General features: G+C 44.7%; 1 protein-coding gene across 8 annotated transcripts in view; it reads right to left on the minus strand.

The window, feature by feature from the left end:
- The window catches only part of CHID1 (chitinase domain containing 1), a 92227-nt gene that overhangs the window by 75044 nt on the left and 231 nt on the right, over positions 1–16952 (minus strand). For 4 of the 8 annotated variants that reach the window (XR_014508081.1, XR_014508082.1, XM_083428096.1 and 1 more), the window contains exons 2-8: positions 15794–15976; positions 7055–7201; positions 6443–6592; positions 5734–5866; positions 3462–3506; positions 1282–1388; positions 8–69 (exon numbers count right to left, since the gene is read on the minus strand). Coding sequence is in view for 6 of the 8 variants with exons in the window: in XM_083428096.1 (XP_083284222.1) it covers positions 8–69; positions 1282–1388; positions 3462–3506; positions 5734–5866; positions 6443–6592; positions 7055–7201; positions 15794–15796 (647 nt within the window). In the remaining 2 variants the exon portion in view is untranslated. Of the gene's footprint in view, positions 1–7; positions 70–1281; positions 1389–3461; positions 3507–5733; positions 5867–6442; positions 6593–7054; positions 7202–12000; positions 12082–12470; positions 12495–15793; positions 15977–16952 lie in introns of those variants that run through there. The other 4 variants (XM_083428097.1, XM_083428094.1, XM_083428093.1 and 1 more) reach the window with 3 other exon arrangements.

Below are 16952 nucleotides of genomic sequence, written 5' to 3' on the forward strand. Positions count from 1 at the left end.
GACTTACGTTTGCTTCTGGTTTCCTAGCTGACTCCAAACTTCAGCCACAAAGCCATCAAAATTCTCATTCTAGAATAATGAAAACATTGGAGATTGTAAATTTACAGTGGAACCTTGTGTTATGCACCGTCCTCCTTGCGAACACTGCGGGTTGCAAGCTCCGCTAACCCGGAAGTAGATGCCCCTTGTTGTGAACTTTGCCCCGGGATGTGAGCGGAAGTCGAGCACCGGCAGCACAGCAGGTGCCATTAGCAAAAGCGCACCTTCTGTTATGAGTGGTTTCGGGTTACAGACGGACATCCGGAACAAATTAAGTTTGTAACCGGAGGTAACCACTGTATTCTGAACCAATATCATCGTGGTTATTACTTTTGATGATGTTGAAAGTTTAGACATCTCATAAAAAGAATCCTGCCTTTACCTCTTAATGCTTTGATCAGGTGTAGGTTATTCTTTTTCTGCTGCTGCTGTTTTGCCATTTAATTAGATGCCTGTGGTTACTGATTTTGTTTTAAGCTACGTTGTTATTTCATTAGTTTGCTTAACTGGACACCAAACTGTTTATGCAGTTTTTATAAATATGGCTATGGATTTTAAACGCAACCACGCTGCCCATGTATACAATGCAGTATCATATCAAACTGCTTTGAGGTCTTTTTTTACAATCATGGTGTATTAAATAATAAATAAAATATCAGTATGCCCTGAGTGCTCACTGGAAGGACAGATCCTGAAGCTGAGGCTCCAATACTTTGGCCACCTCATGAGAAGAGAAGACTCCCTGGAAAAGACCCTGATGTTGGGAAAGATGGAGGGCACAAGGAGAAGGGGGTGACAGAGGATGAGATGGTTGGACAGTGTTCTCAAAGCTACCAGCATGAGTTTGACCAAACTGCGGGAGGCAGTGGAAGACAGGAGTGCCTGACGTGCTCTGGTCCATGGGGTCACGAAGAGCCGGACACGACTAAACGACAAATGCACTGTGTCACCTAGGGATCTTTTATGTCAACACAATTCACAACCCCTGAGTTTAAACATGCCAGCATTGAGCCCACCTCCTTTTCACCCACATGCTATTGAGCACAAACAACATATTTACAAACTGACTTCCACACCTAGGAATCAAGCTTCCTTTCTTCACAGCTATATGTAATATATAAAACCTGTCTGTGGCATCTAGGCCACTCATTGACAATTTTATGTCATCAACAATTTTTAAAAGCCACACTGATATCTGGTATTATACTGGCTCTTTATTTCTCAGAGGTAGGCTTAAGATACCTTGGCTATTTGGATCAGGTTACTGGAAAGCTCTTCTATCTCATCTTCACTGACAAACACACTCTCAAAGTCATGGTAAGTCCAGCCTTCAAACAAAATTCGTGGAACTGAAAAAATACAGAAAGGGAGAAAGAAAGACTAGAAAGAGTCATTAATTTTCTACGCTATTAGGAAAACTGCTGTGGCATGATCACTCGAAATATGTATTCCACCCCTTCTCCAATACTAAAACTTGTTCTATCCTTATTAATGTACTTCAGGCGGAAATATATGATGAGGATGGGGAAACTGTGACCCCACCAGCTGTTACTGGACTCCATTGGCCCCCGTCACCACGGCCAATGGTCAGGGGTGACATGAGTTGCAGTCCTAACAAAATCTAGATGACACAAGTCTTCCATCCCTGGTATGTGGAACCTTTACTGTAAGTATAGCAAATTTAGGGCCAACACTCCCTTTCAGCATAAACATTTGGAGTTCCATGTGGCTGCCCATATGCACTGAGGCTCCAAATCATGCCATTTTTACCTCAAATTTTGGGGTGCGGAGAAAGGAGAAGCTAAGCAAATTTTGTGTAGGAACATATTCTTCCATTAATCTTCCATGGGAAACAAATTTCTGGGCAAGATAAACATCAGAACCCAACAAGTGTAAATGGGTAGGAAGCTACAGTTGATGCCAGTGTAAGGCACTGGAATGAGGTGCTGAAAGGGCAGAGGGGGGCTAGCCAAGGATCCAATGCTTGTCCATTTTGTGGAAAGGGGTCTGATTCAGGCCCGCCCGCTGCCCCATCATGGAGGTTGTGAAACAAAAAAGGACACATTTGAGCATCCCACACACAGGTGGAATCTACACACATATAAAAAATGTGAAAATGCCTTTTTTAAAAAAAAGTTTTGAAAAATGCATTGAAATTGCCATAGCTCACTGTTGCCATCTAGTGCCACATTTGTATATTGTACTTTAAAGGTAAAGGTAAAGGGCCCCTGACAGTTAAGTCCAGTTGTGAACGACTCTGGGGTTGCAGCATTCATCTCGCTTTACTGGCCAAGGGAGCCAGCATACAGCTTCCAGGTCATGTGGCCAGCATAACTAAGCTGCTTCTGGAGAACCAGAGCAGTGCATGGAAACACCATTTACCTTCCCGCCAGAGTGGTACCTATTTATCTACTTGCACTTTGACGTGCTTTCAAACTGCTAGGTTTGCAGGAGCTGGGACCAAGCAACGGGAGCTCACCTCGTCAAGGGAATTTGAACTGCCGACCTTCCGATCGGCAAGCCCTAGGCTCAGTGGTTTAGAACACAGTGCCACCCTATACTTTACCACACACTTAAAACATTTTATTTGCAGCTGCATAGCTGAGTCCACACACATTTCCCCTGCTCAGGGCTTTTACAGTGGTGATAGACCTGCTGATTCATTCCACCCTTCTGCTCTTTAATGTGTGATATATGGGATTTGCAAAATACAATTTTTCAGTTGTGCTAAAAAGAGAGAGGGCAGAAAGCCTACTCCTTTGCTTTAAAAAAAGAAAAGCCTGCCAACTAGTCTGATCTGCATTTCCTCTTACGTACAACTAGTGTGGTCTAGGACCTATCAGTGAGAAAGCAGAGATTTCAGGAGGGTAGGAAATGGAGGAGGGGTGTAAATTTTCCTTTCCCCAATCCTGAAATCCTTCCATCGCCACCCTGGTGATCCCCAAGCTGCACTACAAGATTCTTGTTCCAGGCTGACTGAATGACTTCTGTTAACACTGGCAGCATTTTGTTGTGAATCCCCAGCAGTCGATTACAATTTCCCAACTAGAAAGGCAGCAGGAAAACAGACTCGGTCATTATAAAGAATGACTGGGACAATTTGGCTAAGGCAGATGAGTGCAGGAACCCAGAATAGTATGACACAATTAAAATTAATGCTTCCGATGTTGCCCTACAAGAATGGGTTCAATTTGTGCCAAACTCACACTTCAAAAATTACGAACATTAAGAGCCCTACTGGATCTGGTTCAGCGGCTTGTCTTCCAACTAAAGGCCCATGGAAAGACTGCAGGTAGAACGCAAGGGCAATAGGGAGCCAAGGCCCATTGGAGCTAAAAATCATAGATCTGTAGACTTGGAAGGCCTTGAGGGTCACCTAGCCCAATCCCCTGCAAAATATGGAAGCTTTTCTACAAAGTCACCTATTTTGATGTTTTTGGCATTCTTCTTCACTTCTTTCATCCAACCTGTTAATAGAAAACATGAAGACCAAATATGAACCTGTCTAATCACAAAGTGCCACATTTCCAAACACAAATATGTCTTTTATAATTTTTCTACTCTGCGACTCTCAAAGAAATAATGGTTACATGGATCATGGTATAAAAATCAATGGTCTCTACACCACCAAAGATGTATTAACCATTAAGCAACCATGTGTTGCCAGCCCAGAGTAACACATATGTGCATGTGCTCCACTCACCCTGGTCATTTTTGCATTTGGCCCATTCAGGAAGGTAAACACTAATACAGCTTTGGGATGATTCAAAGCAGAAAGCAGCATACCAAGGTTCCTCACTGCAAGGCATCAGCCTTTAAGCACTGGGTACCACTGGGCTACAGCACCTGATGGATTGCTTACTGCCAACTTGCTACAGACAGTAATGATCTCACATGCAGCGTCATGCAAATTGACCACCAGCTGGAAATGGTTGGCTGTGGTTCCATAATCAAATAATGGCTGGATCTCCTTAATTTCAATAGGTTGATTCATATACATTCTTTGTTTTTAAGTTGTATTATGTCTCAATGTCAATTTGTAAAACAGTATTTCCCCCCATTGGGTGTTGAATGGGAGTAGGAAATTTTGTGTTACAGTCGAAGTTTGCAAATATCAACATTCACATATGAATGCCCAGAATCCCTGCCAAATTTTGTGACTACCTGAGAATTCAGAGATGCATTTGTGTCACTGTTCACTTTAGGGGAGACGGCTACAATGCAGCCAAAACAGAATCACACTCAGATGTGGAAGGTATCAGCACACTTGCAGGGGGACCCCAAGTCTGCAGAAGTGCAAAAGCACTTTTAGAAAGAGGGGAACCAAACAGCCCAAAAACCAAGTAGACTCTGTGGACACGAACTGCTGACTGAATGGAGGAGTGAGGGGTAGGGAATGGAATGAAATGGAGTGGCTGGAAACTGGAACAGGAGCACTCCCTACTGCAATTGTCATAGAGCATGCCTGTCAGTAACCACAAAGTTTAAAGCTGGAGTTAATTCTTTATTAGCAAAAACACGGTCTCCACTGACTTGCATGAGTGTCATGCCTAATGAGCACAGCAGCTCATTCCTGGTGCATAAAATCATAGAATCAGTTGCTGATACTAAAGGTCCCTGCCTCCTCGCAGCTGTCTGTCTCCTCCTCGCCAGGGCTTTTTCCAAGCAATGGGAGACTGCACTTGCATGCAGTCAATCTCTCCTCCACCTTTTTCATGCATCTCCAGGTTCTGGGAAACAGGGGAGAGTGGAGCTTGTTGCAGCAGGAACAGGAGACACATGTCACTCTTCACCAGCCTGACTCATCTCTGCCTTTTCCAGTCCCACTCACCAGCTTACGCTTCTGATTCTTGACTTCTGTCTGCTACAGACTCTCCCAGCTCACCAAGCCCTGTTACTTCTTCCACTTCCTACATCTCTTCCCAGTCTTCTCTGTCTGACCACTCATTGTTGTCCCATCACCTCTAGGCCTTCTTCCCTTGGTGGTTCCCCAGCTGGTTCCTCCCCCCATTCATCTGTGTCCATGACAGCAACATTTTGTTGCAGGTCCTACTTGCTCCTTTTAACAACAGTCTCAGGTGGTTGAGTTTCAACAGGAACAGAGCCAAAATGCAATCACTGAGACACAAGTGAGAGATATCAAGATGCTCAGGTGAAACCCACCGTATGCAGAAATACCAAACATATTTTAATGGAGGGGGGGGGTGTCCCAAGCAGGAGTGTCTGGCTGCAAATATTCTCAAAATTCATGGGTGGTGAGACTTCGCACAGGAATATCAAAGTTACCACATTTTTCAAGTATTCACTGTTAACACGCACACTTGTATATGCACCTCTCTTAGCTTTTATTGTCTGCTACTACATGCATCCAATGAACTAGGAAATGGCCTGAAAAGACTCGCATCACAATAAATTGTTTAACTTCAAGGTGCCGGAGTATTTTTTGCCTCTGAATGAATTCAGCATCAGAGCTATAATTGGGAGTTCCTAGCTCAAGCCAACATGCTGGATTATGACAGAGTTAAAGCATACTTTTGTGTTATAGAGAATGCATCCAGTTATTCTATCAAATTTTCTGCCATGGAAGGAAAGCATTGTATAGCATCACAAAATGCATGTTAACACTGGAAAGCCAAACAGCAAATGCACTAGACACAGATCATGGGGCATGGGATATCAAGCACAAAAGAAAACCTTGGTCAGCATCATGGAGCCCTGTCACCTGGAACCTCTCCTTGCCCCTTCTCTTCACCTGCAACCAGACTGGCGAGATAGTCGTAAATTTGCTTCCAAATATCTTAGCAATGTCATAGCCATGGCTGTTCCACTGGAAAAGGGAGGAGGAAAAGGTATTAGGGCAAAATCCATAACAAACCACCTAGAATTGTATTAAATGCAGGGAAGAGGTCAATGGTCCCAATTTCAGCTCAGAACTTCCATTTCCAGCAGCTAGCCCAATATATTTTGCGGTTTGAGGCAAAGGACAATATGACCTTGTTCCTCACCACCTAGGCCACTTTTATGTACTGGAGAGGCAGTTGTAGTTTACTTAAATACTGACAGCTCCAAAAGTACTCTGCATTGTACCCAACGGTAGTTTAGACGGTTCATTACATGTTTGGCACACACAGATCTGCTCTGCAACAGAGGGGGATGGGGGATAGCCAGGTGGCTTGGAAGAAAGGGCTTGGTGGGAAGGGTGCCCCTGTTGCCCACAAGCACCTGCCACCTGAGGCAACTACCCTACCCCGTCTAATGGTAGATCAAGCCCCAAATTTTATTCGAAACAGAGAGCGGGAAAACCCAAATACTATATATACACACAAAGCCACAAACCATGCAACAGATACCAGCATTCCTACAACTAGCTGCATCCCAACTTTTTCATTTTCTCAGTACTTACAGGCGTTATGTAGCCCAAAACATCTCCCCCAAAGTGTCGTTCTCGTGCTTTTTTGGCACAGTAGCTTTTGTACTCTAGGATAATATCCTTCGTCTTTAAATCGGTAGAAACCAGGCCACGGTCTTGCACTCTTTTATCTGAATGGTGAGTCTGCCAACAAACCATTATCGTAGATTTAATAACAACTAAAGAAAACATCCATGTTCAAAAGTAGTTTACTCCTAAATAGCACTGTAAATATATCCATATTTTATTGCACCCCAGATATGATGGAAGCAGCCAGTCTTGTTTAATCATGCCCGATTCACATGCACAGTACGATGTGGAATGGTGTATGAAAAGGTGTGTGTAGATAAGAGAAAGAAACTCAGCCATCCTACCCACCTTTGTCCCCTGTCCAGCTCCATGTTAAAACTAGAGTCAAACCCACCACCCAATTTACACATGAATCAGGGATACTGTAGTTCAGGGAGTTTGGCTCCAATTCACTTTTGCAATATTCAGTCACCCTATAGGCAAATGTTAACACCACTAGGTCAGAGTACAAAATCCACCAGAGTGTTCAATATGAATCTTTGCAAAAATTCCAAGCCATGAAGCAGCTTCTCCTACCTTTTCCTCCAGAGTTTTTGAGGCAGCTTTTTTGGTATCTGTCTTTGACAACGTAGCATTAGCCACCCGAGAAGCCAGGGCAAACACAACAAGGCTGACTGCGATCCATCTCATGGCAGCTTGAGCTATGCCCGTCACCTCTAATTTCTTTATTGAGGAAGAGAAAAAAATAAAATAAGGAGTTTGTTGTGAGACGACAACCCTACTTGAGAATAAGAAGAGTAGTTGTTGCCAAAGGAATGTTCTTCAGTGGCAGAGCACATGCATGGCAGGTTCTGTAAATTTAATAAGGATCTCAGTGAAAGGAGGAGGGGAGTCTGCCACAGAGACCCAATGCCAGTGGAATAGAGACCAGGGATGGGGAAACCTGTGACCCTCCAAGTGTTGTTGACACACTCTGATGTGCTCTGACGGTGCTCTGATGGTGTTTCCTGCTTGGCGGGGGTTGGACTCGATGGCCCTTGTGGTCTCTTCCAACTCTATGATTCTATGATTCACTTTACCCCTGAGCCCCCTTTCTCTGCCGTTCCCTTTCCCTGTTATTCCCCTCCTTGCCAAATGCATTAAATTAGGTAGGGGATAGCATATGGCCCTTGATGCACAGGCTCCCCTCTCCTGCTTTAAGGCAACTTTGCACATTCATAACCGAAATGCTAGCTGGCATTGGCTGCCAGTTCATTTCCGGGTTCAATATGGCTGGGGGAACCCAGCCAGTTGGGCAGAGTATAAATAATAAAATTATTACTAATTCTTATTATTCTTATTCTTATTGGTGCTCAATCTAGCGTCTGAAACCCTAAATGACTTAGGTCCCAAATACATGAAAGAACACCTTCCCTACAGTCCCTCCCAGTTGTTAAGATCAAGGACCACCTCTCCCTATATACACTGATCCAGACTCTGCAGTCATCATCTGAGGCCCTTCTTCATGTGCCCCACCACCACAAGAGATCCAGAGGGTGCCAATACGAGAATGGGCCATTTCTATGGTGGCTTCCCACTTGTGGAATGCTCTCCCCAAGGAGGCTTGCCTGGAACCTTTGTTCCATATATTTAGGCACCAGGGGAAAAACCATTCCTCTTCCTCCAGGCCTTTGATTAATTAAACAATCTATGGCCTTTTAAACTGTTGGGGAGGGGTGATGAAGTTTTTGTTTGTTATTACAGTATTTTGTGGGGGGAGGGATTATATTGTAAACCGCCCTGTGTTCTCTGGATGAAGAGTGGCTTAGAAATTTAATTGGTGAAGGGTGGGTAATAAATGTAATAATTATAAATAAAGTAACAACAACAGCTGCTAGGGGGGAATTAACATTTGTCATTGTTAGGAAATAATGTTTGCCTGCAACTCCTACACTACATGGGACACAACTGCAGTTTCTATAGTGTAATACTGGTATCAAAACAGCCCATCAGATTGTAATTTTCCTAAATGTACTGTACAAGGTGCCTCTAATGCACTCTTTAAGACATATTATCAGTGGTGGTTGCAATGCCCACCCTGCTTCCAAAGTATTTACATTCTAATTTATCCAAAGCAAACTAGGTGAGGCTGGGGTAAATTTATAGAGGCCATTACTCTGGGAATGCCAGGGCAGTCCTTAATGTATCCAACATTAGCCTAAGGAGAAAATTTATCTGCTCTTTAGCATATAATACAACTAATAAATAAAACAAGCTTGTTTTAGCTGCAAATTATCCTGTCATGCTTGCTTGCCAAATTCAATAGCTTTAAAGCCTCTTCTCAGAAATTGTGTAGCCCTCCTGGTCACAAATCAATGAAATAATTACATTTGTAATTGAAGCTACCATAAGAGTGTTGGTTTTGCTGCAACAGACTAACCTGACTTTGTTACGGGCTTGCAACTGTTAGCTGATTAATCAGTTAATTAAGGCGATTATGAAAAATAAAAATCTGGTTGGCAAAAAGGTGCCATCTAGCAAGTCAGCAGATGTTTAATTTTTTAAAATAATTTTTTAACAAAAATGCTAGTATGTCAATTTCAAACATTACTACAAAAGAGACATTGTCCCTTCATGGGAGAGGTGGAAATGCCCTTTCCAATACACCTGCTACACCACATGTGTATTATCTAAAAACAATGGAAGTATTCAGGGAAGGGCTGAAGTTCAGTGATGGAGCATCTGTTTTGCATGCACAGGGTCTCTGGTTCAATCCCCAGCATCTCTAAGTAGGGCAATGAGAAAACTGTCTGAATCCCTGGACAGCTGCTGCCAGTCAGTGTAGACAATATTGGGCTAGTGGAACAATGGCCTGACTAGGTAGAAGACTGCTTCCTATGTTCCTGTGTAACCCCTGGCCTCTACATATGGGGCTGAGAAACACCCTTGTCTGAAAGTCTGTAGACAGTATGAAGCTTGATAGACTAAAGAACCACCTTTGTTGGATACAACCCATGAGTTTTAGTTTACTTTAAATATGCATGAAATTGCAAATGAGAAAAGCAAGAATTCTATGGGGGAGGGGCGCATGGGAAGCATAGGAACCTAGAAAGCTGGTGTTCATGCGCCAGAACTTCCTCTTCCTCCACCTTTGCAGAGAATAGATTGGGGTGGGGGAAGTTTCATTGTCCAAGCGGAGGTCCATGCCCAAACTCGACATGATTAATGTTTATTCCTATTCCATTGCCCCCCACAGAAATGCATTCTAGACAGCCTACAGATGATGTTCCCCTACACTTTCAGAATATGTTTTGTAGTTGTTACTAATGTACATACACTTCAGTAAACAGATAAACAAGGCATCTGAAAACAGAAGTTTAGGCTAATATTGGGGGCAGACAGGATGAATTTAGTTATTTGACAGTGAACAATCCAAGAAAAACAAATTATGCCTGAGAACAAAATCCATGAGGATTTTGCTGAAGGGATTTATTATACATATTCATCTCTCACCTTACCATGAATCACACCCAAGGCAGCTAACAACAATAAATTGGGTCCGGCAGCTCACTGGCAGTTAATGCAGCAGTGCTCTCAGGACCAGTGAAATACGGTGCCATCAGGCTGCCCCACTCACCAACCCAGCAGCTGCATTCCAAATATTATTCATGAACACTTTTCCACAGAGACTTTACTCTTACAGTGTAATCCTACACAGGTCTACTGAGTTCAATGGGGACTTACTCTCAAATAAGTGTGCATGAGACTGCAGCCTTAATCATGCTGTTGCTTCACTCCAAGTGTCTTTTCCCCTCACAGTTATCTCTGCAGACAAAGAGGGAAACCTTATTCCTCTCACTTCACCTGCCTTTACATCATGGCTTCTGTGAGGACAAGTTCTGCCTCACTAACTTTTTTGAGTTGTCAGAGTATGTCAAAAAGCATATGGACAGAGTAGGGTCTCCTCAAGGATTGATACTGTGACCTGCACTTCTTTAACTTGTTCGTCATTAATGATCTGGACTTAGGGGTAAGCATTCTGGTGGCTTTGTTTGGAAATGCCAAATTGTTCACTGTGTTTGAAACAAAAAGGGATTGCAAGGTGCTCCAAAAGGAACTCTCCACACTGGGTCAATGGATATTAAAATGACAAATGCAATTCAATGTATAACTGTGAAGTGATGTGCATTGGAGCAAAAGAGCCAGATTTCTCTCTCTCTCTCTCTCTCTCTCTCTCTCACACACACACACACACACAAACATGAGTGTGGGGTCTTGACTGATAATGACTGACAAGGTAATAGAAATTAGAAACATGGTGGATAGCTATATTAAGATGCTGGCCCAGTGCATGGCAGCTATGAAAAAGGCAAATTTCATGCTAGGGATCATTAGGAAAGGGACTGAAAATAAAACTGTCAACATAATAATAAAGCCATTATACAAATTTATGGTGCAACTGCACTTGGAATACTTTGTCCAGTTCAGGGCAACCATAATTATCATGGGGTTCTGACAATTCTCCTATGTGTAATCTCCCTCTCCCATAATAGTCGAACCCAGGAGCAATCCATGAAGCTGCATGATGGAAGTTCAAGGAGAGACAAAAGTATGTCACACAGAGCATGGTTAAACTATGGCATTTGTGGCATTTCACTAGGTATAGTGAAAGATCTCAACAGCTTTAAAACAGGGTTGGACAAATTCAAGAAAGCTATCAAGTTGTGATAGCTGTGTGCATTACCCTCCAGGACCAGAAGCAGTACAGGTATACCACTAGATACCTTCTGCTGGGAATCACCAAGCGAGTTGCCAGCCTCCCACAGGCATGGGATAGCTGCCCACTCTTAGAACAGATTGTCCAACTAGACAGGCCTTTGGCCTGATCCAGCAACAGGGCTCTGTTTATTTCATTACTTCAGTAATTGTGAGCACAGCTGGCCCAAGACACGTTGGCACCTGAGATGGACTCCCAAATGGCCCCCTGCTCCCCACCATGGAGGATGGGATGAGGGAAGATTTACACCGAGAATGGGAAGAGAGGTGGCAGTCGCTTCATCTGGCCTCATGGGGCGGGGGCGCTGATTGCCAGTCCCAAGCTGAAGGAGTGGCAGCTGCTACAGACGAGCCAACGTGGCTTGTGAGCTGGGAGTGCATAAGTGGAACTCAACCGACACAAAGCCTATCAGGAAGGCAGAAAAGTGTCGGATGCCGACGAGGGTGCAGAGAGAATGAATGGAGATGAAACGCGACGGGAAGGACACAGGCGTCCGCTGTCCACCCCCGACCCCCCCTCCAGTCTTAAATAAGGCGGCCGCCTGCGGAAAGCAAGACGGAATTGCACCCGAATTACAAAGCAGCCCAGGGATCTTCCTTCCCGCCTTTCGCCTCTTTAGCGCAGGAGCCCGAAGCGGCTCGCTCCCCGCCCCGCGCTCGCTTAATCAGAGGCGCGTGACAGCTGCCCCAAAGCTGACTCCAGGGCGAGGGGAAGAGCGCGGGGCGGGCGGGGGGCGCGCAGGCTGACTCTCGGTCTCCCCTCCCACCTTGTCAGTGACTCGCGCTCGTGCCCTCGTTTTCCCTCTGCAAACCGGATCTGCTTCAACTCGGAAGTGAAAACGGCGGCTCGGGAGCCGCGTGGCGCACGCCTTTTAAAGGAGCCGCCTTGGCTGCCGGAGAGCGCTTCTTTCCCTCGCAAGGCGAGAAATGAGAGAGGCAGGGGCGCCCTGAGCCCCGTTTGGGGTTGCGGGCGGCAATCTTGTGCGCGCGAAACTCACTGAAACAAGCAGGACTACTCCTGAGTCTGAGACAGGGAACACAGTTATGCCTCGTGCAGTTAATCACACGGTCAAACATTACAATCACAATCTTTCCTTTCTTTCTTGGATATTTAGGACTGCAAAGCAAGGGAGCGCACGAGCCCGTTTCCCTGTTTCCTCGGACGTAAAGTCCAGGTAGGAAACACACACCCGAGAAATATTGAAGCTTTACTGAACCTCTGCTAGGGTACACCAACCTTCTCCAACCTGGCGCCCTCCACATCGTTCTTGGTATTACAACTCACAGCTGGCTGGGGCTGATGGGAGTTGTAGTCGGAAACATCTGGAGGGTACCAGTTTGGGAATGGCTGGCGTGGGAAATGCAGATCAGACTCCGTGTAAGGAAGCTCGCTGCGTTCTCAAGCAAGTCTTGCCAATTTCCTTCCAAATTAGAGAACATCCCAAAGGCATCTCTTAAAGAGCCATGTTCGAACATGGCGGTTTCTGATCGATTTCCACAAGCGCTATTGGACTTTATTTCCCCTGAATCCAAGAATGTTGACCTTTACTCGGAAGTAATTAACGGGGCTTCCCCTCAAGCAAGCAGCACAGATTTGCTGTCTTGATGGTTATCTGGGTAGATAAATATAAATGGACAGAATTTTCTTCCTTTTAAGAATTGCGTGAGCTTTTTTTTTCTTTCTTTTCTCTCGTTTCGCCTTGCTGTAGTAGTTATTGTGGTGGGAGGTTAAAATAAAACTTCACATGCAGAAATTTCATTTGTACACAAGTATTCAAAGGTAGAGTATCCTTGTTTCATAATATGAACATAAGCATGGAAGCCCATTATCTCCTTTGCCTGCACCATAAATGCAGATTTCTGCATATATCTTACCCAGGGCTGGGTTTATTCCACACAAGTACAGAATTGAAACAGAATGTGGTTCCTGAAAATCTCAAGCTTCCTTATTTTCATTTTAAAGGAGGTTTCTAGCTATTATGTAGCAAACAAAGCTAGACAGTAAATGCCTAAAGAAATCTCAGAAAAGGAGGAGTGGTTGAATCAGATTTTTAACAGGCACAAAGTGGGGGTTTGTGTCCAGAGCAGCTGTGTAGAAGTGAAGTGAATTATACAATAAAATAAAATGATTTGTGCTGAATTTTTAACTTTACATTAGGCTCAGAGTATTCACAGTTCTGATTCATGCTTCATGGCTGGCTGCTTAATTGTTGCAGAAACAATATATTTTGTCAACACTTAGACCAAAATATTTTGTACCTGAGAAAATGCAATGCTTGGCAGTGTTAGATTGCCACTTACTTCCAATAGGACTAATTCTGAGTAGACTGGTTAGAATTGTGCTGTTACCTACTAATAATAATAGTAGTTTTTTAAACTGTGGTGTGATACAAGTACAAGAAATCTCCCTTTTTCTAGCAGAGATATCAGATAATGCAGCCTAAGATCTTTCAGCACATTAATCACAGGGCGGGGCATATAATAGTCTGCAAAAGCCATAAATAAAACCATACAGAGCATGAAGCAAAAATGTCATAGGATATTATTGCAACAACTGCCTCCCATTTTCTCCCTCCCACCACTCTGCTATATGTGAATACTTCCTCTTACCCAAACAGCATTGCTGGGACACTCTGTTCCCTGGAATGGTAGGAACAGTTCCTCTCACGCAGGGCCAGCACCCACTCCACTGCAATTGCTGACCAAACACTTTGCCTTGCAGGATCACAGTCCCAACACATAGAGCAGAAGAAGCTACTCTTGCACATACACAGTTCAAGTACAATCCCCAAGGTCTCAGTCACTGTAGTCTCCACATCCCTAAAGGACGCTAAACCACCAGCACTCAGGTGGCACCACTTACTTTCAGCTTACATCTCCTCACCTGTTCAAGGACTTTGTGCTACAGCTGCTGCCTATTGCTCATTTGTTCTATAGGCTGCTCTCCCACAGATACACAATCTTCTCCCACACTCTGTTCCATGCAGCCCAGGAGACACTCCCATCTTGTCACCAGCAAGGTGTGGGGTGGCTTTTAATGGGTAGGGAACATGGATGTAGCCAGGATTTTTGTTAGGAGGGGGCAGGACTTCCGTTTTTGGGGGGCAGAACCGACATGATTGGTCAGTTAAGTATTTCTATTGTTTTACTTGATTGGGGGGGCAGCTGCCCCCCCCCTTGTCTACGCCCATGGTAGGAGAGGAGATATATATATGCAATTTACCCTTCCAGGTGCTCATGTGTGAGAGTTTAAAAATCCCATCCTTGGCAGCAAAATTAGGATTTAGGCTGCAAAGTCTCCTTTAGTGCAAGTGCAGCTAACCAAGTAAGCTGGCTTCCTGCTTCTTACCCTGCTTAACAAAGAATAAGGCAACAACTTGTAAAGTAAGTTTAAAAATAAAATGTAATTACTTTATAAGCAAGCATTGGTTCACAGCAAAGGCTGCATTCAATGCTGTTCAAAGGAAGAGAGAAAAGAGAGGAACAGGAAGTACTATTTGCTCCTTCTTCTTTAAGCGAGGAGAAATTACATCACACAGAGCCAACTCTACCAACTGTATTTCTATGGTTTGAATATCTACCTGTCAGCAATACAGCTCTGGGGCATTACTCCCTTCTCATGCTAACTAGCAATAATATGCATTTGTTAGGTTTAGCTGCTAATCTCCCATACAGTGGCGATCACACAGGGTCCCCGTTTAAGGGTCTATTGATCCCTGTGCCACCACTGTGCTCGCTTCCCCGCTGCCACCAACTAGTTACTCTCTGGTAAAACACTGAGTTCAGTCAGTTGTTAAAAGTGTGTGTCGGGGGGGGGAGTTTATTTTACAAACATTAACAAGTTTATGGTTTCTCAGGTAATATTCCTGTCAGTATCTTAATGCGGGTGGCGCTCTGGGTAAAACCTCAGTGCCTAGGACTTGCTGATCGTATGGTCGGCGGTTCGAATACCCATGGCGGGGTGAGCTCCCGTTGTTAGGTCCCAGCTCCTGCCCACCTAGCAGTTTGAAAGCACCCCTAAGTGCAAGTAGATAAATAGGTACCGCTTTACAGCGGGAAGGTAAACGTCCTTTCCGTGTGCTGTGCTGGCTCGCCAGCTGCAGCTTCGTCACGCTGGCCACGTGACCCAAAAGTGTCTTCGGACAGCGCCGGCTCACTGCCTCTAGAGCGAGATGAGCGCGCAACCCTAGAGTCGGACACGACTGGCCCGTATGGGCTGGGGTACCTTTACCTTTACCTTATCTTAACTTTAGTTTCTTTACTGGTCTATACCTTCTGGCTGATTATCTCAACTGTTTGACTGACTCCTCTTAACAAATGCTCGCACTCTCTCACACCAGACTAGCCCAACCCACAGACTTATCTTCTCTGTCTCTTCTAACTCCAGACTGTCTTCTCAACAACTCTAACTCACTCAAAAACCCCTCTGTGCTTAAACCTTATACACAGTTAACTCTGCCCCCTGGGTTCCCATAGGTTAGTCATTTTACAATTAGTTAACCCTTTCCCTATGAACCCAGTATGATGTCACACACATAGGAGGGCAAACGCCACATGTACCATGTTCAGGATGCTGCTGGTTGTTCCTCTTAGGGGCTGCCAACCTACTTGCTCGTGTATCCTTGCTACCTTCTTGATAGACAGACAGCTTATGCATCCAATAGGTGATGGGATTCTTCACATAGAACTGGAGCTTGTTCTTCTGCTGTCCATTGGGCTGTTGTCCAAGGCACAGGAGCCCTCCTGGTGTGACAAGTTGGGAACCTTATGTGTTTTGTTTCCCGTTCTCTCTTTTAATATTTCCACCCCATACGCTGGCCTGATTTTGCTGCCTGTGTTGTATCTTAAGTGGTAAGCGCCAGTGTATATTTAGGGATCCCTTTGTCTCCTTTTAGCTAGCCTTAGCGTGGAACTCTAAGGATGGCAGGGTACTTGATGCTATCATGGCTCACGGCCTGTGAGCACCTTCACTCTTACTTTACTCAGGTTCCCTGTATTGCAAGGGGTGTTGAACCTATGGCCCACCAGATATTGTCTGCCTCTGACACCCATCAGCCCCTGCCAGCATAGCCAATGATCAGGGATTATGAGAACTGTGGTCCAAAAACATCTGGAGAGCCACAGGTTCAACACCATTGGTGCAATGGTTACCAAGATTGTTGAGATACATGAAGATATCCACCCTTGAGATAAATTCTTCTCTTGCAAGGAAAGTGCATGTTCCTGGCATTCAAAAAGCCACCATAGCCCTGTTCAGTGGAGAGAGGGCATAGCCCGTGCATACCAACCAACATTCCTGTGCATGATGTCCACACGTGCTCCACTTCCAACCTTCTTGGGTTCAGTGGGATGGTCTGAAGGGGAATCTTAAGGACATTTGGGAACATGTGCTTACAAGCTGCTCTGCAAGAGGCAACACTGAGATGGAGACTGACAACCAGTGCTACCTCCCTGGACTGGATGCAAGTAAGAAGGCAGGTAGGTGGGGGCTGACCAAGGACCAAGGACAGAACGATCTTGGTGGGGCAGTGCCCCATTTGTCCTAAAGGACCAACCTCCACTGGACTTCTGCCTATGTTCATCTATGGGATAATGCATGTGATAATACAGCTTGCCATGGGAGAAAAGTAGAGATGGTGTGAGGAATTACGTACTTCCATGTTCTAGATCATGTACAGCTTAATCCTCAGAAGCATTTGCATTTCCCTCATTCTTTACA

The sequence above is a fragment of the Podarcis tiliguerta genome (genome assembly GCF_965153285.1).
Source record: "Podarcis tiliguerta genome assembly, chromosome: 1".
NCBI lineage: Eukaryota > Metazoa > Chordata > Lepidosauria > Squamata > Lacertidae > Podarcis > Podarcis tiliguerta.